The sequence below is a fragment of the Oreochromis niloticus genome, linkage group LG22 (genome assembly GCF_001858045.2).
Source record: "Oreochromis niloticus isolate F11D_XX linkage group LG22, O_niloticus_UMD_NMBU, whole genome shotgun sequence".
NCBI lineage: Eukaryota > Metazoa > Chordata > Actinopteri > Cichliformes > Cichlidae > Oreochromis > Oreochromis niloticus.
Window position 1 is genome coordinate 9,537,221 of NC_031985.2, and position 27,790 is coordinate 9,565,010.

Here is a 27,790-nt window from a genome sequence, read left to right on the forward strand (position 1 = left end):
CCCTCTTCTTGCTTCACTGTGATAAAATGTGAACCTCACCTGGAATAAAAAAAAGGCACAAATAATCCTTTAATACATACTGTTAAAGAGTAAACAGCAGTGGAGACATTAGCATGCACCACTTTGTTTGCTTCACACAAAAAGTCTCAGCTACAGGCAGAGAAACATGTTTATTCTTAATGATTAACACTCTCACAGGTACACACAAAACATGTGAGCTGTGCACACACACGCTGCACACACATACACACATGCACGCACTGTGATCTTTCATTGCTGTTGCCTGGCAACGGGTCTATGTGTCCTGTGCTAGCAGAGCGCTGTCCAGTGGTGCCATGACCGCTGCAGCTGACCACTACTGAAGGAGAAGGGGAGGCAGGGAGGGTGGGTTACAGAGATCACGCAACAACAACAAAAAAAGTGAGGCCGAGAATACAACACAGGGGCAAATACGAGTTTTAATGATGCTAACATTACACCGAGACAGAAATCATCTGTGTTTGCTGGACAGAGTTAATGTGAAAACCACTAATAATTTGTCAAAGTAGCATCTCACTGGGAAGGTAAAAAAGGAGGAGAGGCTAATACTAGGAAGCTAAGAGTCTTAGCAGTATCATCCTGAAAACTAAATACGACCTAAAATACTAAGAGAGGTAAATAAATAGTGAAATCACAGAGAAATGTGAAGATTTTCAGTTTAATTCACTCTACAGCTTCAGTATAAAATAGCCCGGATACTCACCAGTACTTGTAGCAGTGTAGTATGAAGTTTAAACAATTTTGGGGGGCGTGTGTGAAAATTTGATGGTGGCTTTTTATAAAATAAGATTAATCTGTAATTTTTAAATATTCGTCAAATCACTTAAATTGTGTTTTTGCAATATTTCTCTAATCGTGATGAGGTCAGAGTGGAAATGCTTTAAACTTTTTAATTCAGACAGATGCATATAGAAGTCTGTGAGATAATAACTTCATGACCTCACTTGATTTTTTTTGTCTTCTTGTGGCCTCAGTCTCTAGTTTCAAGTTGAGGCTACAAAACAGGACTGCTGTCATGGTGGCTCCTTCCATCTTTATATATATATAGTCTACGGGGTGAAGGAGGGGGTCTGGGTGAGTGGGCTTTTGCAAACAAGATTTCCAGGATCTAACTCACCTTCAACCACAAAAATAGCTTTCACATAATCCACCAGCACGTTGAATTGTTTTGAGGAAGCTCAATAAATATTCGAGACTTTAAAGGACAGCATAGGATTGAAGGTGGCGTAAGTGGGGCGTTATATTCTTAGGGAGAGGTGGGGAATGTGAGGGCAGAGACGGGATGTTAGAGATTAAATTTGACAGAGAGAGGCAGGAGGGAATGAAGGAATTAGGGTAAGGCAAACGAGTCGAAGGGTTCAGACGGAGGGGGGAAGGTTAGACGAGGAAGTTCAAGTGAGATGTTGCAGCTGAGGGAGAAAAGGAAGAGGGGAAATGAAAAGAGATCAGAATAAATCAAGGATGGACTCAGTGGAGGACAAAGTAAGGTGAGGGAGCAGGGATGCAAATAGGAAGCTGGAACACAGTTTGTGTTTGAGTGTCGGGGTAGTGGGTAAAAGCAGCAGGCATGCTGCAAGTAGGTTGGTGGCTAAATTTCAGTGTCTTTGCACTCCAATATGATCACCAGTTATCTAAAAACAAGCATTTTCTAGTGAAATGTGAGTGAGAAATCACTGTAGAGCAACATAATGTGTTTGTTTGCTGTAGGACTGGCTGAAAAATGCCCTTATTGATATTTTAAGACTAAGTATGTTGTGAATTTAGTTTTATTTTAGCTTCACATTAAACCTGAATTCTTGTATTTTATTGTCAGAAGAACTTGAAGAGTGTGAATCAATTATTCCAAGTTAAAACTAATCAGAAATTTGGATTTTTGTGATATTTTCCTGACTGGAAAACATGTCTGGGGCCTGATCAACCACACAAAATAAATGTAAACCATAAAAGAAGTAAAATATCCTCTGTGCAGTTATTTGACCGTCTCATTTCTCTGCTTCAGTATTCAGTTCCCTAACTTTGCTGTTACAGTCCACAGCATCTCTGCAGCAGCTTCACAGCTAATATAAAGCAAAATGCATTCTCATAAAATGCAAACATCTGTGTGCTCATCCTCTGAGCTCCGTTCTTTGGGTTGTGTTTGTCTTCAGCTGTGTGATAGTCATTAAAATGAGACATAAAGCTGTGTGTTTGCAAGAAATGTAGTCATGTATAGGCAGCACAGTAGACTGTGCTGTGATGGCAGATGTTCCTACTTTGAGTTAAAGACAGTGTATTTTTAAGAAGGAGCAAAAGAAAAGAAGTGCAAAGTAAAACTTTTAAAGGAGACCTGAATTTGTACTTTTATGGTTTTGCAAACAAACATGACCATTATTACGATTCCAGCTTCTCAGAACATGAACGGAGCCTTTTCTAAATGTTGGAAAGGCAGATGAACAAAAGCAGAAGAGTGGAAGTTAATCAGTGTAATCAAGAAATATATGTTAGGTAGTCCTCTAGACTTACCATCTATAACCATTTGTTTCTCTTGAATGTGTCAGATATACTTTATTTGGACTTATGGCAATGCCAAGAAACCTTTCAGTTTAAGAAACAAAGCTCTAAATGTCTGATTTTTCTTATTTTAAGCATAACTTTTTATAAAGAGCTCCTGCATCTTTATAATTAAAAGTTGCTCATACACGCTATGTGTGTGTTAAGGTTTTGTTGCAGACAACAGAAATCAGAGTAAAGTTTAAAGAAAAAAACTTAAAAGCGTGTGTGCGTGTTTGGCTGCGTGCTGCGTTCATGCTTCTGCCTCATTGGCTTCATTTGTCACGATGTAGCCGACATTAAATTTTTCATCATTACAGCAGTTGCAGATTTGCTCGTTGGTGCTGCGGGTGTGTTTGTTCGGCGCTGAATGTGACGGGGGACAGGTGGAAAAGGCAGGCGGCAGGCAGCTTGTTTGTGTTTGGCTGCGAGGCGGGAGGTGGCCGAGACCATGTGCCTGACCTTTGACATCCACACGCCAAACGGCAGCGGCATATACATACACACACACACGAACCCACGCGCCGTCTGTCACCGGCCCCTGACAGGCGTGACCGAGGCGGGGTGGGTGGGCAAAAAGAAGGTGGAGGGAGGCAGAGGGAGGGGAGGCTGAGTGTAGGACCCCTCCAGCCATCCTGCACCCTCTCTTCCCCTCTCTCTCACTTGGTCCTTCTTTTCTAATTCCCTGACAGTGACCCTGTGCCCCCCCCCTCCTTTCCCGCTCACACACACACACACACAGGGGCAGGCTGTCCATGTCAGCCCCACAAGACAGATACATCATCTGCCCAGTGGCCCCTCTTCCTCCCCCCCTCTGTTATTAGCACTGATAGGATGAGTAAGGAGGGATTGGGATTGGGGGGGGTGTCTACCTTACATCCATGCAACTGCTGTTAAACTGCCTCAGGGTGGAGGAGTGTGCTGGGGTGGTGGTCACTATAACTTGGAATGAAATTTTATTCCTAAATCTGCTAATATTGCCATTGTTAAAGGAAAAGCACTCAAAACCAGAGCTGGGTGAGGGGTGGGGTAGGGTGGGGTGAGGTATACACGTGCAGATTGCAGATGTAGAGACGTGTTCGTTTGTATAATGCAGTTTGGTTTAAAACATGCTCTCTGATGTGCACTGGACATCTGTGACATTTGGGGTTCAGGCCGTTTGATTTGTTGGCATACATGAGGAGGAACGGGATGGATGGATGGTGGGTTGGGGGATGGGGGGGGTTAAAAGTCTCCATGACCAAAGGGGTTAGGGCCAGTTGAGGCGTTATGAGGAGGGGGCTGATAAAATGATTTTATGGGACCCCTTTCTTCATATCCTGAGAGGATGAAGGAGCCCGGAGAGGTAACGTGCGTGTTTGAAGTGGAGTGTATTAATTTAACTCCGTGTTTGAATTAAATGGGGGTGGCGTTTTAGTGAATTGTATTTTGACACAGAGCCGTTCTGAAGGTTCGGCTGTCTGCGTCGTCGTGGCGATAGTAATAACATTACATATGGGTGTTTTTAGAGAAAGCGGTGGTATTAGTAATATTACACTTTTTAAACTGTCCAAGGTCGAATGTTGCATCAAAAATAATTTCTCAGATATGAAATATATAAAAACAGTAAGTTTAATTAACAGTGTTGAGCTGAGCTTATTTAATCAAACAGATAAATTAAGAGGATTTTTTAACACCAGCTTTGTTTTTTGTATTTTTAAAGTGCCAACCTTACGAAGAAAACATTTTTCTGAGTTTGTTACTAAAGGTGAAATTTTTAACTAAAAACCATCTGATTCAGTTAATTGAAGGTGAAATATTTCTTCATCTTTGGGGATAAATAAATTCAAGTGCACTTTTAGTTTTCTGAATGGTCCGGCTGCTCACTGACAGCAGGTCTTTGCCCCTTTAAAACACATCTTTCTACCTCTCAGTTATTATCTACAAATGAATACAAGAGTCACTTTTTATACGCCTCATTAGTGTGTGTGCTGTGCTTGGTACACTGACACACACATCGACAGGCTCCCGCAGAGGATGTCTAAGAGAGTGCTGCCCCCAACTGGGCCCTTTATGCAACTGCAGGATCTCTCCTGACTAAACACTTCCAGAGGGCTGTTTGCTTGTTTACTTAATAATGGTAAGATGTTCATAATAACATAAACATTTTGAAGACTTGTTCTTGCATCATTTCTAAAATGGAATTTAGGCAAAAAGTGACTTTCAGGTTGAATTTGATTCTAATCTGCAGTTTCACAAAGATCTTAAGAAATAACTAGAACCCAAGAACTGTTAAACAGATATCTGCTATTAGTTTTTATTGTCTATATTGTCTATATTTAATCTTCTCTTTTTCAGCATTTTCTCACGTAACCCCTGCTCCCCCCTTTTTTTCGCTTGCCCTCCACCATCTTTCAGCACACCTTGAAATTGATCGTGACCCTTCGATATAATTCCCAAAAGGCCTTCCTTTGTTTTTTAAAGTGTTCAATCATTTCCTCTCCTACACACTCAGAAAATAATGTGGACCTTTAGGGTAAAAAGTGCTTGTCACTGGGCTGATACCCACAAAGGTGCTGCTGTTGTACCCTTGACAGGGAGGCTTGCGCTGTTGTTTGTGGCTTAGGACCAGTTTATGATTGTGTACTCTAATGTAATGATGCAAAAATTGACCTTTTTGAAAAAAATAATTTTCATTCAGCCTAGATATAGTGTAAAATCTTAGATTTTGACCGTTAAATCTATATTTAGCCTTTTTTTAACTAAACAGATGGTCTCCTGATATTACACATTAACATTTAGAAGAAACAACCTCATAAAGATCCACATATTTATCTGGAGCTCATATAATTATCCCTGGGGCGAGGGAGGGGGGTTATTTCTGAAGACTGAACCCGTAGGGACAGGAGGGAAGTTGTGTATTTAGGATATGTCTATTACACGGAGGGGAAACAATATGGTTGCGGATGTCAGCTGTGTTTTTATGTGGTGTACTTTGATTATTTTCCCTGTTGTGGTTCCTGTCAGTTGCATGAACTTTGTGCTGAAGACAAAGCAGATTTAGTGCATTGATTCACTTCAACCTCAGAGTTGGAGCTCCTTCTTACTGCCATTATCGGCATACATCCTTTCCAGTTAAACTGATGCCATAGATGAGACGTTTATTATGAAAGTCCTGAGCACAAGAGGGAATATTGATTAAAAAAGTGAAAGACAGAAGTTAAGTGCAGGGGGTGAAAGAGTGTTTTTTTCAAGAAGGCGTCTGCAGTGATGCTGAGTAATGTCTGGTGCTCAGGTAAGCACTTCGTGTGGCGTTGTTCTTCCTGGACCAATTACTGCTGCAGTCCCAGAAGTGGCCACGAACTGAAGGAACAGCAGAGGTAGTTAGGATGATACCTGCCATGAAACGTTGACTATTAATCCCGCCTCCACCTCCCGGGTCAATAAAGTTTACATTTAAAGAGCTAAATTAGAGCACGATATCTTCGGTTTTGCTGGTGGGGCATAAAGTTTTTTTGCTTAGCAGAGATTTTGCCTTGCCTGTGTCCAGGATACAAAACAAGATGAAATTACAAGTCTCATTATTCCTGTGTTCAAACGCTTTTTTTCTTCAAACATACAACAACTTATTTTCACGCATATTTGTTGGTGCTGAGTCACCCTGGTTTGCACGCTGTTCTTTCAAATTCAAAAGCTTCATGGCAGCATTTCATTTAGTTGAACTTTCACAGTTACTCTGACCTGCATAATAGCAAAAAGCACAAAAGTTCAGCCACTCCAACCCAGAGGAGGCGGCTGACCTCCTGTGCAGGAAGCACCGAGTGTTCGTATCCTTTTGCTGTAAATTGGCCAGCTGGAAAAAGACGTTTGAGAGCAGATGGACGTGTAATACAAGTTTTGTGTGCTTAAAAAAAGTTTTCATAATGTAATAAAAAACTGTAAAAGTGCAGGTTTTACTTTATTATTATTTCTTTTCACACTAAATGTGACTGAAAGGTTGAAATTCCAGGATATAAAAATAAAAGTTACAACACGTTTTAGGCTGTGAGCTGTGGGTTATTAGCCTGAACTCATGAGACATTTGAAGGAATCCCTCATGAGTTCCTTCCTTGGAAATGTTTCGTAATTAAATGTAATATCAAGTTAATGATGCATATATCGCTCCACAGGCCTGGCACAGAAAAGCATAGCGAGCAAGCAGTAATAATTTATGTTGTGAAAATATTAAAGAAATGCAACAAAACTAAAAAGAAGACAAAACACTAGCGTTAAAACTATTATCAAAAAAGAAATTCAAGCAAAGCAAAAAAATAAATAAGATGGATTAAAAAGCAGCATAAGAAAAAAATAGAGGCAAGGTCAGATGGAAACGTAATAGCCAAATTCCAGTCGACATGAGCATTAGAAACCTCCAGATGTGTGCATGTGTCATGTCTCCCGTTCCCCTGCATGCTGGGACCGTGTTATCCCCACATTGACCGTCAGCTGTGGAGGCAACATACCAGTTTAAGTGTTTTCCATGCACCTGTCTGATGGATATCTGTGTGTGTTTCCTGCAGATATCAGGATGTCCAAAGCAGGGGAGGAAAAGCCTGGAGCTGACTATCCAGGGGACAGTTCAGGTACAGCACACATACTCGTGTTCAGTAACGGTGCGGAAGATTCAGTTATCTAATCTCTTTAAACAGGCTTGAACAGGAAAGCAGTAGGCTAAAGTTTTCCAGTGAATGTTATGCAAGTGTGCACCACACAAACACACGAGCACACATTGTTGTTAATCAGTCATTTAAATGTCTCTCTTTGTTTCAGACTCTGACAGAAACAGCCCCGATGAGCAGGTGGGTATTTTACTTTTCTCGTTAAAGATACTGAGCATGTACTCGCTGATGATGCACTTGGCCTGTGCTCAACTTTTTGGGGATGTGGACTAAAACAATCCTGATGCAGTAACTGGTTTAGGCCTCACTCCATCTTTTCGTCCCCATATTGCTGCACCATAAGAGGCGAGAGTGATTTTCAGGGAAGACTGTCTTGCGATCAAATCCAAAGAAACATTTTTTATTAGCATAAATCCACTTTTTATAGATGGAGTACAATTTTATGATATATGTCAAACTATTCTGAAGACCCATTCTTCACAATGGGCTACTTAATCCTGAGTTGGGGGTGTCTCTTGATGCCAGAGTTATAACTTATCTTAAAATTCTGACCAGTCTCAGTGTTTTGTTTTCTGTCATTCTTATTACATTGTAATAAATGACTTAATCTGCCTCACCCATGAAAGTGGTTCGCTGGAAATCTGTTGACAGAGATTACAGGATGTCATTTCTTCTGAATGTGTCATCACACTTCGGTTCTTTGATGTGCGATGCATTTTTTTTATTATTTTGCTGCAGGCTCAGACAATGAAAACAAGCCCCTTCAGCCTCTCTCCCACACCAGTTGGCAACAAGGTGAGCCTGATCAGGCATGCAGTGTGTGTGTGTGGGTGGTCATTAAGTCACCGTTTAAAACTCTTCTATACTGAAAATATTTCCTTATAATAACTAAATAGTTATAAATGCTGCAGAGTTTATTTTCAGTGCTTGTTTCTGTGTATTGAAAGTAACACGGCCTTAACAGGAGGAGCTTTGTGCATTTATGGGATTATGTAATTTTGTATAAACACATATGTTTACACGTGCATTTACACATGTATTATATGACTTTGGCACCACAATGACACACACCCACAAAAAACATCTAATATGCAAATCACGCTGCTGTTTCCACACCTACCACTTCAACGTTGAAAAGTCCTGCAGAGACAAGCCAGTAAGGGAAACGGATGTGAACAAGGTGGCAGTGAGTGACAGACAAAAACCCCAACCCTGATGGATGGACAGTGACGAGACACGAGCACGTAATGGTAGCTAGAGGTCAGCAGGTTTTGGAATTTTTCTGACAACATAAATACGAGGAAAATTGGCCTGGATTTTTGGACAGATGACCGACAAAAGATTCAATCTATGACTCAGGGGTAAGCAGAAAGGCAGACGGGGAGGCTGGAGTTCAGAGTCACAGACACAAAAAGAACTAAGAGAGGATCTCTGACCTTTCTTTTCACCATAATCTGGTTTATGTCCCTCAGATCTTTGTAATCTGAGGGACATAATCCAAGTCAGAGCGGGTCCCAAAACACTTTTTTTTCTGTGGTCGTGTGATATCAGAGGTACACACTTGCAAAACGTTTGACAGCAAGACGGAGTTGTCTTCTGAGGTACGCGTGTCATTTCAAATCCACTTTGTAGGAATGAGCTGATTCACCAGCCTTGCTAATGCAGAGATGCGCGCAGATGCCGCGAAATCTGTAAAAGAGGGATTGTGTGAACCGTCGGAATTTTGTCATTTCTAAGCAACTGGAAATCATCACAAAAATCAGATTTTCTTCAATAGATAAGCATGATGAGTGTGCTGCTGTGTGAGGTTTTCAAATAACTTGTGCCTCTGTTTTCTTCTTTAGGGAAAGATTGAGGATGGCTCTGAGATAACACACAGCGCTGCACTTCCGGCACCGCCCTCTCAGCAACAGCAACAGACTCAACACCACCACACACAGTTGATGCTTGCTGGAAGTCAGCTAGCAGGGGTGAGAGAAAACACACACATATGCAGAGGAAGTTACATTAGGAAAAACTGCTGCTGGCCAACGCATAGATGGGAACAGTTTATCGTTCATAAACACGCAGCACTTCCAGCTGGTGTTGTTGTAATCTGTAATCTGTGTACTTGCAGGTTTTAGTCTCAAAGCCATCATCTAAATGTAAATGTATCATTACCTCTGATCCACACTACACAGTTTGTGTGCTTGTGGATTTTCCAAGTAGTGAATGAAAGATTAGATTACGTTACTTTAAATGTTTAAAATCGGAAGTTGGAATTTGATCAGAAAAGAAAACATCTGCCGAGTCGCAAAGGCTAGTGAACAACAAAAGCAGAGAAATCTGACTTGTTATATTTTTTCAAACCACTGCTTTTAGATAAGAAAGTAGCAAATAAATGGGTAAAACATGCAGTTAAAGGTAGTAACTGTAACACAAAACAGCCTCAGTATTGACATGTGATAGATAAGAAAGTTTAAAAAGTATTAAAATAATACATAAATAAGGGAATTATCTGGAGAAAAATAGGTCATCTAGGTTTTACCAATTCAGAGTTTACTAGATTGACCTGATCATATGGAAATACACATACTGGAACCCATCTGACATGCCAGTATGTCTATGTTTGAGAAAATGGGCTGCTTTAGGTGCCATACACTCACCTGTAGTCTCTTCAATAATAAAACTTGTATGATTGTTTTCCACACTCCTCGCCTGGCTCTGCCCTCTCTAGTGTTTCCATAAAAACACACATTTTTGAGCTGCTCTCTGCTTACATTACTCCAAAAGTGATGCACTGCTGAAAAACAAAGAGCACAATCAACGATTTAGCATTAGGTAACTTCAATAAGGCCTCCCTGACAAACCAGAAGCACTTGCACAACCTGTAGTGTTTTTGTGTTTTTGCATTTCAGCTAAATGTACTTTGAAGCTAAGTGGGTTCCCTTTCTTTGCTTGTCTTGCTCTGGCATGCTTTTACTGTCCGCTAACAGATTCACCTACACCTGTGTTCCTGGAATGATAGCTGATACTCTCTGTTCTCTCTCCAACTTTTGCCGTCCTGCATTATTTTTTTATTTCTCCAATTCCATTTCCCTCTCACTGTGCACGCTTACATCTTCTTCTCATTTCCCATCACTGTCCTCGTTCCTCTCCCTCCTCCAACTGTTGCTCTCTCCCAGCTTGCTGCACTTCTCCCGGCCCAGCAGCAGCTGCTCCTCCAACAGGCGCAGGCTCAGCTCTTGGCGGCAGCCGTTCAGCAGTCGAACGCCGCCCATGCCGCTCACGCTGCCCACGCCGCCGCACAGCAGCAAGCCAACCAGCAGCAGCAGCAACAAAACCAATCGCAATCCCAACAACAGCAGCAGCAGCAAACCAAACAGGAGCAAACAGTCCAAGCCCCGCCTCCACCGCCACAGCTGGCCCTGTCGCAGCCAATCCAGCTCACAGCACAGGTACCGTCAGCTTGAAAGAGTGTTTCATTGATTTGACTTCTCTTTTATGTCCATAATTATTAATAAGTCTAAATGAATAAACTGACTCATCTTTACCCGACTTTATTAGTGCTCTTTATTAAAATGCGTTTGTGTTGCGTCGCAGGACATCCAGCAGCTGTTGCAGCTCCAGCAGCTGGTTTTAATGCCGGGTCACCCTCTCCAGTCTCCTGCCCAGTTCCTCCTGTCACAGCCAGCACAGGCACAGCAGCCACAGCAGGGTGAGGAAAAAATTACATGGAATTCATCTGAGAATCAACCCTCACTGTGTCATTGGGAATAAAGTGGTGAAGTCGGTTAGGAAATGTGTCATATTTCCAAATAACAGCAAAGTTTTCAGTAAATCATCCATCCTGCTTTCACCTTTTAATGAGTTCATCCACCCAGGAACTCATCAACCCAAACTTTGGCAGGGAAGTTGGCATATTTGGCTTGTTAAGGGTTTGATTTCTTTTTACAGGTTTGCTCTCGACACCAAATCTGATCCAGCTACCTCAACAAAGCCCAGGGGGACTGCTGACATCACCACCTCGCCTGGGACTCCAAGCACAGGTAGGAAATCTTTGTGTGTGTAGATGTGAGTGAGAGAGAGAGAATCAAAACATGCAAATGACCTAAATTACAACACATTATGTTTTTGTTTTTTTTCATTTAAATGAGAATCTTTGTACCACAGAGTTTCTGTCAGACTGACATTCACCGTTATCAGGATTTATCTGCCTCAGAAGTACCTGCAGGATGCTAAACACACCTTAATGTCATTGTGCTCGAAGCACAAGTTTGCATGAAGAACTAATAGATCATCTGTGATGCAACCGTCCTGCCAGCTGAAAAATGTCAAGGAAGCCGCTCAATAAATCATGCATTTGCATAGCATGTTCTTTTCAAAATATATGCCATTTCTGGTCCAATGAGATGCCTTGTATCCTCACCCCTTATCCTCTATAACATGATGCATGAATGCATCCTCACACATCCAAAGGCTGTTACAGATTTTTGATCAAGTTGTGATGAAGCCGTGTCAGACAGAACAGATGTGAATGTAAATGAGCTGCGTAGCGGCAGATATCGTGCATGATGTCTCAATTAGCTGACACTCCCGCAGCCCGCAGGGTCAAAGCTTTGACAGGCAATATGTGACTTCTCTCGGTGCTAATCCAAGCGCAGACACTGTTTCAAAATTCTAAGTAATGTTTTTTTCTCTCTCTCCTTTTTAGAGTAAAAGGTCTCGTTATAGCAACCAGGGCGTGTTTTATTTTTCTGAGCATGTTTTCTAGCCGATGCCCTCCCTCATTCAATTTTTTTTAATTCCCAGAAAATGAATGTGCATGTTTCTCAGGAAAAGTGTGTGAGCTTTTTTTACCAGCACATAAAGAATGTTTGAATGAATCATGCATATACTCTTTGTCTCACTTCTGCTGACATCACAGAGAGAGAAGAGCAGCGATGCTGGAAGCAGCAGCAGTGGAGGCTCTTTAGTTGCCACTGGGAGCAGCGGTGTTGGTGTTGTGACATCTGTAGGAGTTACCTCTGCATCCAGCAGCGCCATGGCTTCTTCCTTAGCCTCTGGCTTGAGTTCTGGAGGTCACGGGGGTCACGGTGGTCACATGGGGGAAGAACCCAGCGATCTAGAGGAGCTGGAGCAGTTTGCCCGCACCTTCAAGCAGCGCCGCATAAAGCTGGGATTCACCCAGGTAAGAAGGAAGGCATGTTTGCATGATGAAGTCTGCATGTATTTGCACTTTGACACAAATTTTCTATCTCCATCAGGGCGATGTTGGTGTGGCTATGGGAAAACTGTACGGCAACGATTTCAGCCAGACCACCATCTCCCGCTTTGAAGCTCTCAACCTGAGCTTTAAGAACATGTGCAAGCTGAAGCCTCTCCTCGAGAAGTGGCTGAGTGACGCAGGTACTAAGAAGTATTTTGTTGCTGGTGTACACTCAGCACACTCATCTTTGTTTGCTGGAACATGTGAGAGTCAGCAATATTTTAAAAATAACTTTCATTTGAAAATAAGCTCGGGATGTTTCATTTTGATGGAAATAGCCTTAAATAAAGACTTTAAATCTTTAAAAATGTTACCCATAGTTTTCCATCAGTGATAAAGTGTTAAAATGTACTTTTTCACATATTTTAAGGGTTTTAATTTAATTCGACATTAAATGATTTCTTTCTGATCATTCTTTATGTCACCAAAAACACTTCCCTCATTTATGCCTTCTTTCTCTTTGCATTTCTCTGTTTCTGTCACAGAAACAATGGCAGTAGACAGCATGCTGCCCAGCCCTTCTTCTATCTCCTCCCCCATGTTGGGCATCGAGGGTCTACCTGGCCGACGCAGGAAGAAACGCACCAGCATCGAGACCAATGTGCGAGTAGTCCTAGAGCGCAACTTCAGCACGGTAGGAGTTTAAGTTATTAGCAGATATACTGTAAATAAATCTGTCTTCAAAACTGAGCCTGAATTTCTAATGGGTATGGTTTTTACACCTGAATGTAAAATAATGCAGGTTTCTGCTTTTGTTTTATAGAAATAAGTTGGAACTGAACCAATTTTCTTTATAACTCCTTTAATGCTGATCCGAGTGCTTCCTTAACAAAGATTTTAAAATGCAGCAAGTAGGAAAATATTTAAATGTAGCCCAATATGTGGCGACCACTTCTTAGGGATACGTTATAAATTTGGAGCTTGATGTTGTCTTTTAAAGAACTAAGGAGCCTCTATATTTAATAAGAAGAAAAAACACTTTCTTTAAATTAAACACTTGCAGTACAGCATAAACGTCAACTTGCTAAACACCCACCCAGCACAGAACACAAAAAGTACAAGGACAAAAGGCCGTCATATTAGAGCTGTACATCTTGTACAAACCTGCAGCAGATGCTTGGAAACTACCGTAAATCTACTGCACACCGTAGATCAGAGATGTCAAACTCATTTTTCATCGCGAGCCACATCCAGCCCATTTTGATCTTATGTGGGCCGGACCAATGAAACTGCCCTTTCTGCCAGTGTACAGTTTAGTCTAACTACACATTTAGTCCCTGAGGAATTCTATATAAAAAATGAAGTGCTATTTCAACAGAAATTTGAAACAGAAACATTTCTGTTCTACTTTAAATTTTCCAAAGTCATCCGGTGGGCCGGATTGAAGGATTTGCAGGACTATTCCTGGCCCCAGGGCCTTATGTTTGACACCCCTTGCCTTAGATTAGCACACCATAAATGGTTAATACAAGCATATTGTTATACTAACGCAGTGACTTTAAAAAAAACCAACTCTTGGCTGCATATGATAAACCTATTTTGGATAGCCTCCCTTTATTAATTAGCCTTCTTCTGACTGGATGGAGTGTTTTCGGTACTTTCTCATCGCTTTGCTCTCTTCCTCCTCAGAACCAGAAGCCTACCTCTGAGGAGATCCTGCTGATGGCGGAGCAGCTCAACATGGAAAAGGAGGTGATTCGCGTTTGGTTCTGCAACCGCCGGCAGAAAGAGAAACGCATCAACCCCTCCAGCAGCACCACCCCTCCACTGCCCAGCCAGACCTCGCCCGTTGTGACGCACAAAGCCCCCTGCTACAGCCCGCACATGGTACAGTCCACCCTCGGTGCAGGAACTGATGTTTCGCAGTAGGTTGGAAGAACTTCCTAATTTCTCTTTTCCTCTATCTGCAGATATCGAGTCAGGGTCTGTCCCAGGTCACCACCAGCCTCAGCACAACAGGTGAGCTGTAATTACTGTTTGTGCCTGTGTAGACGCTCGTCAATAAATTATTAAAGGTTAGAGCGCTGCTTCTCAATTATGTTTTTGAACCCAAAGGTCGGTCTGGTCCTGACATTATTTGGGAACAGTTGATATTTCAGTATTGTTGAGTGTTTCGCTGATTTGATGAAACATGGAAGAATCATCACTGAGACAAAAAAAAATCATTGAGACTGGAAACAGAAAACAGGGATGTTTTGTTGACAGCAGCACAGAAGAGCTGGTCTTATCTTGAGTTGTTTACCTCCGTGAGTCATGATTCGTCCGTGAGCTGTCCAGGCTTCACAGATATGACAGATGACCTGACAGGTAACAAACACAGCTGGAAATTTATTGGCCCGTTGAGTCGAGGCTAGTACTAGCCAACCAGAAAGTGAAGTTGAATGGTGAGAAGAAGACCTTTGAATAGTTCAGGACCCTGGCTGTTGATGAAGAACTGTGTCACCAAAGTGTTTATTTAGTAATAACACTGTAATTCTTCTGTGCACTGCTGTGTGACATCCGTATCACTCTTCTTCTCTCCCTCTCAGGCACCAGTTCGTCACCTTCAGCGTCCTGCCCCATGACTCCGGTCAGCTCAGTTGCCATTTCTTCTTCTGTGACTCCGCCTCCTCATAGCACAGCCAGCCCAGCTCCTCCCAGCCTCGGGACCTCTGGGCTCAACGCTGGGTGAGTGTCAATAACAATTTGAGAAATTTAATTACTAATTGGTTTTTCCTCGTGTTTACTATCACATTATTACCTCCAGTTTCTGGTCCCTTGTAATCCTATTAAATAAATTTCAGTGTAATATTACTCAGCTAGAACCATTTTTGATACATGATATTATTTTGGTATTACTCCAGGAATTAGTTGGATCCCTAGATGGAAGAAAAGCTAGCTCTTCTTCATTTGCTCTCCTGGAGTGAATGAAAGCATGAATATAAAATTAACGCAAAACTTTTTGAAGGTTTCTTACTGTTGGTTAGTTTTAAACAAACCCTCTGAATTCCATCACCTGCAAAAAAGACCTTTTGAAATTGACCTGATCATGATCTCTAACCTGACATCACCTCATACATATGTGAGCAGATGTTTCTTGAGCATTTATGATGCAATCTTAGCTCAAAAACCCATGTGGCTGTGTTTCAAAAAAGTCAATTATTAAACCAACCCTCCAAGTTCTCCATGTGCACCTCTGGACCTCCTTCACCGTCAATGCTGCTTTCAGATTCCTATAGCAGTTCCAGTCTACTTCAGTAATTTCTCTATTGACCTCAGAATTGTCCAAATATGAGCTTGCATTAATTCAACCCGATGTTTCATGTTGAGGATCGTCACTGGAAGCATTTTAAACAGCAGCTTTGAATGGAAGATGTCCCGACCCAAAAGAGCATAAAAAGAGGGGTTGGAGACCTGAACTGCATCACATGAAAGTGCAGGATTTTTCAATGCCATATGGGTGCACGTTTCACTCTCCACCCACCCTGCTGTCTGTATTTGGCTCCCTGTGATTTAGTTCTCGTCCCCTTAATGAAATTAAAGTCAAAATTTTGACAGTTTGGAGCAGGATCTAGCATCTCCCTGCATCTCAGAAGCGTAGCCACAAATGCATCAGAGCTCTTTCTTTCCAAGCTGCCCAGACTACCATGATGCGGATGACTGAGAACCTACACAGACAAATGCTCTCTTGATGTTATTTAACCTGAAAAATGTTTCTGCACATGCATGAATGTTTGGATGTGTGTGTGAATTTGCTGCCCATCCACATTTCAGGAACACAATGATGGGAGTAAGCACAGGGATGAACCAGGCCCTCATTGGCAACAATCCCCTGGCTACCATGCAAGGTTTGTGTCACTGAGTGCATGAGTGTGTGTTGTTAGACTGTCCCCTCTGGGCCAGCGAGTCTTCATGAGTCTCCATTTCTAAAGACCACTTCCCATTTCATCCTTCATCCATTCTGCCCAAAATGAATTTCCTTGCAAAGCCTCAGTATGACAGTAGCCAAGAGCAAGCCCGGCACACACTACTCCTCCTTTCTCAAACTTTCTGAATCGCTCAGTATGGTGAAAGATTCAATTTGATTCTCATACAATAGCCCACTATTATCACAAAGTGACAAGAGCCCCTTATGGCAAAGCTTAGGAGGCCAAGTCAGCTTACAGTTGAACAGGCACAATCCCCACCCTCTCAATATCAAAGCCTGTTGGCTAAATAACTAGTTTTCACTCAAAATTCTCCTCTTTGAAAGAGACGATCTGCTGCCAAATCAATTAAGCATCACAAATAAGCTCAGCTTTGAATCCGTCACGTGCTCCATCTCCCTATAGCGCCGATTCAGGCCTTCCCCTTTTTCTCGCGCTCTGTTCAGCGTCATTCAGAGCCGGCGTCCTCCGGGCCATGTGCTGATGAGAAGGATACAGTCTGTTATGGAAACTGCAGCTCTGGCACTGTTGGCTCTGATAGAGTTTTAGGCTGAAGAAGAGAAGAGCCTGAGTTTAAAAAAAAAGAAAAAAGAAAAAAGGATGGGATGAAATGAAGTGTTGACACGAAAGGATTTCAGTTTGCTTCCCTTTGGGGCCACACATGCTGTAAATGTTTACTCTCATGTAATGGATAAAAGTGTGTATTATTACACTGGAATTCAAACGTTGGCAGGTGTATCACTGTGTTACAGCAGGGTTCGGAGAGATTGACATCTTATCCTGACAAGCTTGCAGCAGTAACCTCGCAGAAAAGACGGCTACTGTTACAGTACTGGGATTTTATCTCATTGAAAAGTAATAAAAAGCTATGAAATACAGTGCTGTGGAAAAGCATTAACCCTCCTAACAGAGGTGGGAAGTAAAACAGTACAACTACTTTGTTGTTGTACTTTGTTACAACAACAAAGTAGTAGTTGTAACAAAGTACAACTACGTACTACGTAAGTACAAAGTTACTTACGTAGAATTTTCAGGTATGTGTACTTGACAGCTTTTTACTTTTACTCCCTACGTTTTTAAACAAATATCTGTACTTTTTACTTACATTTTCAAAACGGGCTTGTTGTGTTTGGTTTAAGGAATCTGAGGAGAGTTATTATTTCACATCACTGCGAGCCTTCAGACATCAAACCGATATCAGCCTAAAACGTAACACATGAGAGGCAGTCCTGAGTATTTTTCAACACTAGTATCTGTACTTCTACTTGAGTACAGATGTCTGCACCATTACTGATTTCCTTTCTTCTTTGTTTTTGACTTGTTCAGTTACATGTTTCAGATCATCAAACTGGGGGGAATTAATCGCTCCCCTTCATTCAATCATATACTAGCGGTAATTTACATGCATTTTTTGGAAAGCTGAGTTAAGTTTCACACCCCGACCTGATCGCTGCCAGCCTGGTTGAATCAATAAATCTTTAAAATAGAACCTGTCTGACAAAGCGATGTAGGCCAAAAGATTTTAAAAAGCAACACGTCATGCCACGATCTGAAGAAACATCTGAAAAACAAACTCATTAAAGTTTATCACTCTGGAAAGAGTTTCAAAGCCATTTCAAAAGGCTTCAGTGAGTGCCATTATTCAAAAATGAATATGAGAAAACTTACAACAGTCCCAGAGAGTAAAACGTTACTCCAAGAGCGCATCAACAACTCATTCAGCAGGTCACAAAAAACCCAGAACAACATCTATAGAGCTGCAGGCCTCAGTAGTCTTAGTTAAGGTCAGAGTTCATGATTCAGTAATAAGGAAGAGACTGGGAAAAATGGCATCCATGGAGCAAACCACTGCTGACCCAAAAGAACACAGAGGGTCTTCTCGCATTTACCAAAAAACATCTTGGATGATCCACAGTACCTTTGGGAAAATATTCTGTGGACAGACGAGACAAAAGTTGAACTTTCTGTAAGTTTGAGTCCCGTTACAGCTGCCGTAAAACTAACAGCATTTCATAAAAGTCAAACATGGAGGTGGCAGTGTGATGGTGTTGGACTACTTTGTTGCTTCAGGATGATTTGCTGTAACTGATGAAAGCAGGAATTCTGCTTTTTACCAGAAAATCCTGAAGAAGCTCAAAGACACTTGGTTTAAGAACCGAAACACGCCAACATCTAAACGGCTCAGAAAGAATACGATTCTGGATTTCGGACCTCAAAGGCATTTTTGTATTTTCTTGGCTTATGTTTGTCAAATATCAAAATTTATTTGATAATCTCAGACATAAGAAATCACAAAGGGGGAAAATATTTTTCAGAACACTGTATCTAACATAAACCTGTTGATTGTTTTTCTATTAAAAGTCTGCAAACTACTGTTTTTGCAGACAATAACAGACGCGGGTTTGATAGGCTGAGACACAAGGTTAATTCATTCTCTGTGTATTTTAAGGTTGAGTGTCATCATGAAGAGTCTTGGCTTTAGCGATCTTTGACAAACAACCTGAGATGTTTTGATGCCAAATTCTCTCCACATTTACTCCACTAAAGACTAAATGATTTAACCATCTTATGTGGATTTTATACTTTCCACATTTGCGGGTATACAAAGGTCCACTTCAGTCTGAGTAATCTAAATTTCAGCATGAAAGGATATATGTGTGTCTGCTATTTTTTTGTGACTGTGTCACTCTTCTCTGATGCACCGAATCAACTACTACGCCCTTCAGATGAACTTAGAGCAACTAAGTATGCCCAGTGCTTCGGTGTGATGTTGTGTGAGTAGTTTCTTTGTTAGCAAGAGGGCTGTAAAACTTACAGTGATTCATGCAAAATACAGTGAGCCATCTTTTTATGCTTGTGAAACCAGTCCATTGGGCCACACTGGACTCAGGTGGTGGGTTGTTTCTGACCCGTGGGCCATATGTTTGACACTCCTGCTTTAGCTTTATATTTTTTATCTGTTGTTATGATTTAAGTGGGAAAATCTTTCACATTTATTTAGGCTTTCTTTAATCATCTTCACTTTCACCAACCTATTTTTAAATGTTTATCTGTAACTAATGTGTCTGATCTGTTTACTGACTTCTTTTTAATTCTCTCTTTGTTTATTTCCATTCTCCATCATTATTTCACCCTGGAAATTTCCCCTTCCTTTCCTTCTCCATCTCGTTTTTTCCCTCTCCTCTCCCTTCTTCCTTTTTCTGACGTCTACATCCTCTTCACTGCCATCACATCTGCATTTATTCCCCTGTCCTCTATGCTCTTCTTCTTTTGTTCTTCTGGTCGCTTTGCAACTTTGTTCTGAACACTTTTGTTTTCCTTTTCTGTCAATTTTGACTTTTTCATTCACTTTTTTTTTTTGCAATATTTTTTAATCTTCCCCTCACCCTCATTTCTTGAGCCTAATCCTGTCTCTTTTTCATCTTCCGACTTCCATCTTTGTCTTCATCTTCCTGTCCTCCGTTCTTCTCTATCCACCTTCTCCTTCCCCTCTTCCATGCCTTGCAGCTCTGGCAGCCAGCGGTGGGCAGCTACCCATTTCCAGCCTTGAAGGTGGAGCAGGTCACATGCTTCTCGGTGGACCTGGGGGTCCCTCTGTCCCCTCCTCTCTCCGCCCTTCTCTCTTCCTCAACCGACCCACTCTCCTCCCCATGGTGACCGGCTCTATGGCAACAACATCCACAACCGCCATGGGACTGGTCAGCAGCAGCAGCGGTGGCGTGTGCGGCCCAAGGCCCTCCTTTTCCCAGTCTCCTTCCGCTGGCACCAGCAACCTCATGAGCCCAACTTCGTGCCCAGAAGAGTCCGTGTCTCCTTGTTCAAGTCCCGCCTCTTTCTGTTCCTTCAGCGAAGCCTCGCCACCACCGCTGGGAGGGACCATGGCCGACTGATCCCCGACTGACAGCCAAAGTATCCTATTAGAGGACGAGGAGGAGAAGGAGGACGATTAAAGGAGCTTTAAAAATCTAAATTTACAACCTCGCCTTTGAACCAAAGCCATCTCTCTGTCCGATCCATCTCTGGTTTTGTCTGTCTCTCTCTTTCTGTATCTCCCTGCTGACGTCTTTTGAAGCCAAAAATATACACAGATGGATGCAGGGAGGAAGCAGAGAGAGAGGTAGGATGGAAAGGATAGAGAGAACTGCAGAACGAAGGAGGGGAATTCGAAACCAAATATTGATCTACAGCTGGAGAGGTGGCACTGAGGTGTGTTTTTGCTTGGCATCGGGAAGTGAACACCACGCTTTTTAACAGCTGGAGAAAAAAACTCAGTGAGGGCAGGGATGAAAACTGAAACTGTGTGTGGAAAAAAGAAAATGGGAGGCAAAGAAAAGACTTGTTTAACAAGCCCGAAGGTCGTGTGGTTGCAACCAAATTTTAAAAAAACAAACAAAAAAGCAAGAAAGAAAATATGCTAGAAGAGAAACACACAAAGATGTAAACCAAAATCTCTGAATACCAAAAACTGAAAACCAAAAAAAGACAAAAAACCAACAAACGGAGCGAAAAGCTTTAGTTCAAAAAGACTTTCTGATCTGTCCAGGATCAGTTTAGTACTTCATTCTACGTCATGCCAAACATTTCCCATTTCACTCAGGATTTCTGTTTTTCTTTTGTTTTCCATCTTCAGCTGAAGATTTACAAAACATCTATTTTTCTATTATTTTGTATTCATTGCTCTTTCTTATCCAACTCAAACAGTTTCATACTTTACAGTTGAACCCACGTGCAGGATGTCTACCTACCTCTCTCTTTACAGCTTTACAGTGGTCAACCTACCTTACATTTTAACAGACTGTTTGTTTTAATGAGACTGGGGCAGCAGATGGGTGGGGTTTACTATGATAATAATTACTTTAGTGTCCGGTAAGAAGCCAATCTGTATTCGCTGTAGTACAAAAATAACTTACTGGTATTCATTAAAGTCTTCTTTGTAGCAAAACCCACCCTTCTGGTAAAAGTTGGAAACTCCACTGAAGTGGTCAAAATTTTAAGGGTTATTTAGCTGTTAAATGTCAATTTGTTAGATCCACAGTTGATTTTGGGGATTATTTGTATCTCAGATTTCCCTCAGAGACGGATTTTAATCGGTTACTATCATTATCATCATCATCATTATTATCTTTAATTTTTGTTCAAACCAAAGTATACACTGAATAGGATTCATGCTGCCTGCGGAGTGGATATACACAAGGCAGATGTGTGGTTTATTTATTTTTATATTATTTATTGTTTGCTGTCTTTAATTTAATGTTACCCTTTATACACGCTCACCACCATCATCATCATCACGTCACCTTTCAGACTGCTCATCTACCACCAGACAGTCACTCTTGGATACCAAAGCATCGCCTCTGGCAGCGTTGTCTCTGGATTCGCCCGGGAGACGAGTGTCCAGACAAAACCTCAGCAGTGTCAAAGGGAAAACACATATACACAAACACACATATTACAGTACACTACAAGCATAAGAAAGACCAAACCAAAAAAAAAAGAACAAAAGAAAGAGGTGAAGCACCGGCATTCCCCTTACTGCCCCCAAACCCCTGCCCTCCAACCCTCCCTCCCATCCGCCCCTCTCCTTTGTCTCCAAAGATCAGATCAAAGGGCCAAAAGAAACAAGGAGGAGAAGAGAAAGAGGAGAAGCGGAGGAGCCAAAGGTATGAAGAGCTGCAGGGGCAAAGCGAGGAGGAGAAGAAGAAGAGGAGGAGGAGGAGATGGAGAAGTAGGAGGAAGAGGAGCAGGAGGAGATGCGCTTGAAGCAGCGGACCAAAAAACCAAAAAGTAACCCAAAACCAAAAGCTACTGCTACTACAGCTACTAGTTATGTGTGAGTGACTGAAGCGTAACGAAACCAAATACAAACAAAGAGGGGGAGGACGGGGGAGAGAAGGGGTGAGTAAGGCCCTGTCTGTCTGTTCGTCTTTAACTGTGATTGCCGTTCTTGTATCATCAGACAGAAATCGTTCCCTCCCTCCTTCCCGACCTCCCTCTGCCGGCCACCTCGGCTTTGTTCTCACTTTCTTTTTCCTGGATGGATAAAATATGGATTAACCTCAACAAACTGACTTTGAGAATATATATATTTTTGTTTCTGCTTTCCATAGTGTGTCTGTTACCGATGTATGGATTCGTCTCATTGCTTTCTTCTTATTATGCGGTGGGTAAGGAGGGAGGGAGGGGCTGGGTGGGTGGGGGTGATGGGTTGGTTTGGCAACGTGTTGCCTGTTTTCATATCTTCTTGTCTCTTCGGTTGTGGTCCGGGTTTTTCTTTTACGTTTGGAGATAACTGTGAAAATGTAGCTTCCGGGATTCACTTTCTTTCTTTCTTTTAAGTTGATTCAGAATGTTGTGAAAAAGCCAAAACTGAAAACCAAAAGCAAAACTTTTTAGAAATACAACCATACCAAATAGAACAACCAAACCAATGCACAAGTCGTATGAGTGGATTAGCTGAAGTGTGTGTGTGTGTGTGTGTGTGTGTGTGTGTGTGTCTGTGTCTGTGTGTAAGCATGTGTAGGTAAACATAATTCTCTTACATACAAACCAAACCATAAAACACACAAAAAACACATGGTGGACAAAATAATACCAGTCAGTTAAGAGCAAAGCTCCGGTCAGTTTGAACCTGGATCTGTTTCTGCAGTTTTCCAATCACACTCATCGACATCCTGCAAAAGATTCAGATCACATCTCATAAAAACTTTGCCCATTCATCCCCCCCATAAAGAAATGCACAAATTTAGCATTTTTTGGTTCAATTATGATCACATAAATCACAGCAAGTTTCCAGAGTTTCTCACACTTGTTGAAAAAGGCAGGAATGCTTATGATGACTCAGCTCCTGGCCACTTAAACCCCAATTTTAAATCAACCTAGGGCTCTTTTTGTAGTACTTACAGGATGTAAATTCAGTTTTAAAGGCCTTGACGGCACCACAATAAAAAAACAAACAAACAACAGTTTATGAGTCTGATTGTGTTGCACAAGTGAAAACAATAGTGTGCTCATTTCAAGGTTTTATTTTAAAATGTTTAGTTTCTTTTTTTTAGTTTCAGGGTTTTTATGTTATTATAATGTGTGTGGTATTAAATATATAAAGTTCGCAAAAGATATTAGAATACAAATGTTTGACTTATAGTCACGTCTGCACAAAAACCAAATTCATTACGATTAGAACTCAATACATTAATTTCTACTTTTATTTTTATTAGATTTGTAAGTGCACAATATTATATGCAAACCACTGACCACCTAAGCAGTATCATATAAATAAAACACAGTTGGGCTTAAAGGTCTGAAGTCTGTGATAAAGACAGCAGTGGCAGAGTGATTGCCGGGCTATGACCGTTAGTGCTGCTGTCTTTAATTTGGTTATTTATTTAACTGACTGTCATTTTGAATTAAAAACTTACAATTAAAATCTAAGACTACAATAAATCTGCAACAATTGCTAAATTTATTCTTTTTTAATTACTGATAAAACTTGGAAGAAAATGACGATTTAAATTGTTGGTTGTTCCAGTAAAAATCAGATCCTGTGAGTTTTTTGTTGCGTGAGGTGGCCAGACTTACAAACATAGACTGTATTCAAAAGATGGGAGTCACACCTTGGCTCCGCCCTACTCTTATTTTGGTGAGGATTAATGGCTGTGATTGGAGAACTAAAGAAAACAAGTACCAGGTTGAAGCCAGGGATGAACTTTGACACGAACGGACACAGACACTGAAGGCAACCAGTGATAAAGACGATATGGGGAGGGACACGGGGACAGGTGGTAAAGGCTGTTAACATCCACTTTTAGAGGGAATGTATCCATTAGTTCTTATAGGTTTTGTAGAAGGAAATAATATATGTTCACCTGCTCTTATTTGTTGCTCATGTATTAAAAGGCTGGGACTATTATCGACTGACGACCGAAGACGACGACATGATTTAAGAACCAAAAGCTTTAAAACTCTTTTATCTCTCACGGGCTCCTTGTTGGAAAAAAAATATTTGTATTTATTGTATGAGGGAGGTGTGTGATTTTTCGGGGATGGGGAAAATAGTCTGTTTGTATTTGATGAACTTCTTTGTCTCTCATCTTGTTTATTTATTGATTATTTATGTATTTATTGAATTCTATTTAAGTCTTTCTGGATCTTTGTAACAGCTTTTCAGGGGTTGTATCTGCAGAGAGGGATGTTCTTGAGATCAAAACAAGGAGGAACGAATGTTTCAAAGCAAAACCAAACCTAAGACTGTTGCAACCTGAGAAGGAGAGAAAGTAGGGAACGGAGGGAGGAACATTTATGGCTAGCTTTGTGGGGAAACGGTTGTTTCCTGTTCCAGACATCAGACAGGCGTTGGAGTGTGTGTCACTGCGTTTGGTTTACTTTCCTCCAGCAGCATTATTTTTATCATCATGTTATTAAATACAGTACTAACATAGACTGTATTCAAAAGATGGGAGTCACCATGATGGCACATAAGACGATGGATAGCAACCGTGACATCATCTGCTGGTTCTGAAGTTGTGTTTTGAAGCCCCATTAAAGGGGCGGGTCTAACTTTAAAAGTGCTTTGTTTACTGGCTAAGGTCTTATCACAAGTCCATAGCCAATGAATAAGCCCTGGATTAACCTCAATTTTGAAACCTACTAAGACCAAATTTTTAAGATTTTTGATTGACTGACCCCCTAAAGAGGTCAAGCTGGAAAGCCTCTTTTCCAGAAAACTTAAAGAAGTAAACTTTTAGATTTTAAATCCAGCTCAGCTTCACACACTCCAAACACGTCAGTGTTTGAAACATTGAGTGACTTTGTGGTGTAAAATCCAACATTTCTGTCCCAACGAGTGAATTCCCTCCTCCTCTGCTCTCTAACAATCTTTCCGATTCCCTCCATCCGGCGTCAGGACGAGGGCTTTAACTCATACCTCTGATACTCAGATAAAAAAACCAAATAGACATTCAAGCTTTAATGACGAAACATAAACCTAAAAAAAAAAAAGACGTGTCTTGTCTGAACTCAGGAGTGAGGGGTGTGAAAGCGGCCCTAGCAAGTTAGGTTGACGGAGGAAAAACAAAGATTTTCACGAACCAGTTGTTCTTATGGCTTTAACCTACAGAACGCACGGCCACGCTGGGTCAAGACGTGGCGTGTTTTGTAGCGAGGGGAGGGGGGTGTGTGTCTATTTATCACTGCTGTCGGAGAAAAACGTCCGAACTTCTTTTTTCTTCTTCTTTTTTTTTTTTTTTACTCGAAATAAAAAAGTGAATTTCTGTTGTTAGCACGCCGCTCATCTCTTGGGGTCTTTAAAGTCCACTGTGGATCTTAAAAACTGTGTGGATTTCGGACTTAACAGATCTTTATATTTTTAACATTTGTGTTACATGTTATGCTTTTTAACTCCAACAGCAGTGCAGCTCTGTCTGTATGTGTGCCTGTGCGGTCGGACTCGGCTGTGGTGGACAGAGAATGATACCAAAGTTAAAACGACCACAGCGAGACCCTGCACGACAAACACAACACACGCGCTCACAGTCATTCCACGTGTATATAAGCATTCAGGATTCTTGTTAGGGACTGTAACTGATAAAATAAAGGATATCCAGCGCCTGATGTTAATATAAGAACACTGTCAGATAATAAGAGCACTTCAGGCCTTGGCAGTTTTCTACTGTAGTTCTTTATGTGGCTGTGAATGTTAATTTTACTACTCTGCTCAAGTCACCGTGAAATCGACGACTTTCTTTCTCTCTTTGTTTATTTTTGGCCTTGAGAACACAAATGTTAATACCTGCTACCAGACAGAGTAAAAGTAAATGAGAGTATTACTTCAGTCAGTATTGTTTGCCCCTTGTTATTGTTGATTTATTAAGGAGAAGTTTAAAAAGAAACATTTTCCTTTCTATTTTTTCTACAATGCAGCTTAAATCCAAAGGTTAAGAGGACAGCAAAGATAGATTTTACTGCTAAAGAAAAGACCTCAATAGTGAAAACCAAAGAGCTCCACTGTATCTTTTCACATTTTCTGTTTCTCCGCATTGTGCAACTCCCTCGATTTTATGATGTAAACTCCAAAAGTGTTCTTTAATATAGCCTGATGATGAAGATGATGATGATGATGGTAGTGGTGGTGGTGGTGGTGAACATGGAAGACGAAAACAAGCAGCACTCTGTGAGCTTTAGCATCTGTTTTTTGGGGTTCTCTTTTTTTCCTGTTTTGAAGTATGCTTACGATATGCTGTTTTTCGACCTCGAGGCTCTCTCTGTCTGAGTTGATTCTATAACCCGATTCTGTTGGAAACGTTTGGGTTTGAAACTGTTCTCTACTGTCCCTTAACTCATCGCTATCTGTGTGCCTGTTGTTTTGGGGGCCAGGGAAACGGGGACAAAACAAACCTGTAAGTGTTAGAAATAAAGTGCGAATTTAGACCAAAGTCATCTCCCGTGTCTTTGTTGTTACTTTGTTTCTATAATGTCAGCGCTCGGTGGCTGAATAGCCCAAAACCTAAATGGATGCAGTTTCTCTAGTGGCCACTTGACAATTAGGATAATGAACCGTGTAAAAATGGTCAAATCATCTTAGGATGATGATTTCTTGAACATAATGAGGAGTTCACTGTACTCAAAAGGCCGCCACAGTCATCAGCGTCCAGTGAGTGTTCATAGACGACTATTTGCTAACACATTTGCAGTTTTAGCATTATGAAAAAAAGATAATCTGTTAATTAAATATCACCTCCACCGAGGGGGTTATGTTCTTGTTGGTCATTCTGTCTGTAACCATGATTGCTCAAAAACTTTTGGGTGAATTCCAATAAAACTTTGTAGAGTGGGGTCATGTTAGCGAGCCAATAAAATGTGGCTTCCATTCAGCGAGGCCTTCAAGACCAAATTAGTGATTCATTGGTTGACAATTCTGGCAAAAAGCCAAAGTGTGGTTTGTATTGTCAACATAAAAGATTGAAAATGTCATGTCTCATTTAACCTTTGACCTCTCCTTCAAGGTCAATGGATTGATCTGAAGGTTAAAGTGATAATAATGCAATATAGAGATGTTTAAAATAGGATACTTTTGAGTATAGTTAATATCATTGTGACTTTTTTATGTGCATTACAGTAATGGGTTATAACCTTTTAAGTGCATTCAAAAATGTGTACATCTACAATGTCCCTGAATAAGTGTTATTATTTGAGGAAAACTAGATAAACCTGTGATCAAAAACTTTTTCCACTTTATATTTATTACTAAACATTTGAAAAAACTTTTACTAAACAATGAAGTGGATGCTATGCATGTACTACAGTCACATAAATAAAAAATAATTATAGTCAAAATTTAGTCTATTAGTATATTCAAATGAGGTTCGACCGAGCAAATCTGCACTTTTTACTGTGTTAAAAACTTCTTAAAGTAATTTTTAAATTAATATTAAAATAAT

At 41.0% G+C, this 27,790-nt stretch overlaps 1 protein-coding gene across 5 annotated transcripts in view; it reads left to right on the forward strand.

Annotated features, from left to right (window-relative positions):
- The window catches only part of pou2f2a (POU class 2 homeobox 2a), a 100,738-nt gene that overhangs the window by 59,675 nt on the left and 13,273 nt on the right, over window positions 1–27,790 (forward strand). For 3 of the 5 annotated variants that reach the window (XM_005459089.4, XM_019351030.2, XM_005459088.4), the window contains exons 2-16: window positions 7,107–7,169; window positions 7,357–7,385; window positions 7,944–8,000; window positions 9,050–9,175; window positions 10,370–10,642; window positions 10,788–10,902; window positions 11,142–11,233; window positions 12,112–12,375; window positions 12,452–12,593; window positions 12,939–13,087; window positions 14,083–14,280; window positions 14,364–14,412; window positions 14,982–15,120; window positions 16,207–16,280; window positions 19,866–23,375. In XM_005459089.4, the coding sequence (XP_005459146.1) occupies window positions 7,115–7,169; window positions 7,357–7,385; window positions 7,944–8,000; window positions 9,050–9,175; window positions 10,370–10,642; window positions 10,788–10,902; window positions 11,142–11,233; window positions 12,112–12,375; window positions 12,452–12,593; window positions 12,939–13,087; window positions 14,083–14,280; window positions 14,364–14,412; window positions 14,982–15,120; window positions 16,207–16,280; window positions 19,866–20,248 (2,145 nt within the window). In that variant the 5' untranslated portion in view covers window positions 7,107–7,114 and the 3' untranslated portion in view covers window positions 20,249–23,375. Of the gene's footprint in view, window positions 1–3,889; window positions 3,914–7,106; window positions 7,170–7,356; window positions 7,386–7,943; window positions 8,001–9,049; window positions 9,176–10,369; window positions 10,643–10,787; window positions 10,903–11,141; window positions 11,234–12,111; window positions 12,376–12,451; window positions 12,594–12,938; window positions 13,088–14,082; window positions 14,281–14,363; window positions 14,413–14,981; window positions 15,121–16,206; window positions 16,281–19,865; window positions 23,376–27,790 lie in introns of those variants that run through there. The other 2 variants (XM_019351032.2, XM_025902393.1) reach the window with 2 other exon arrangements.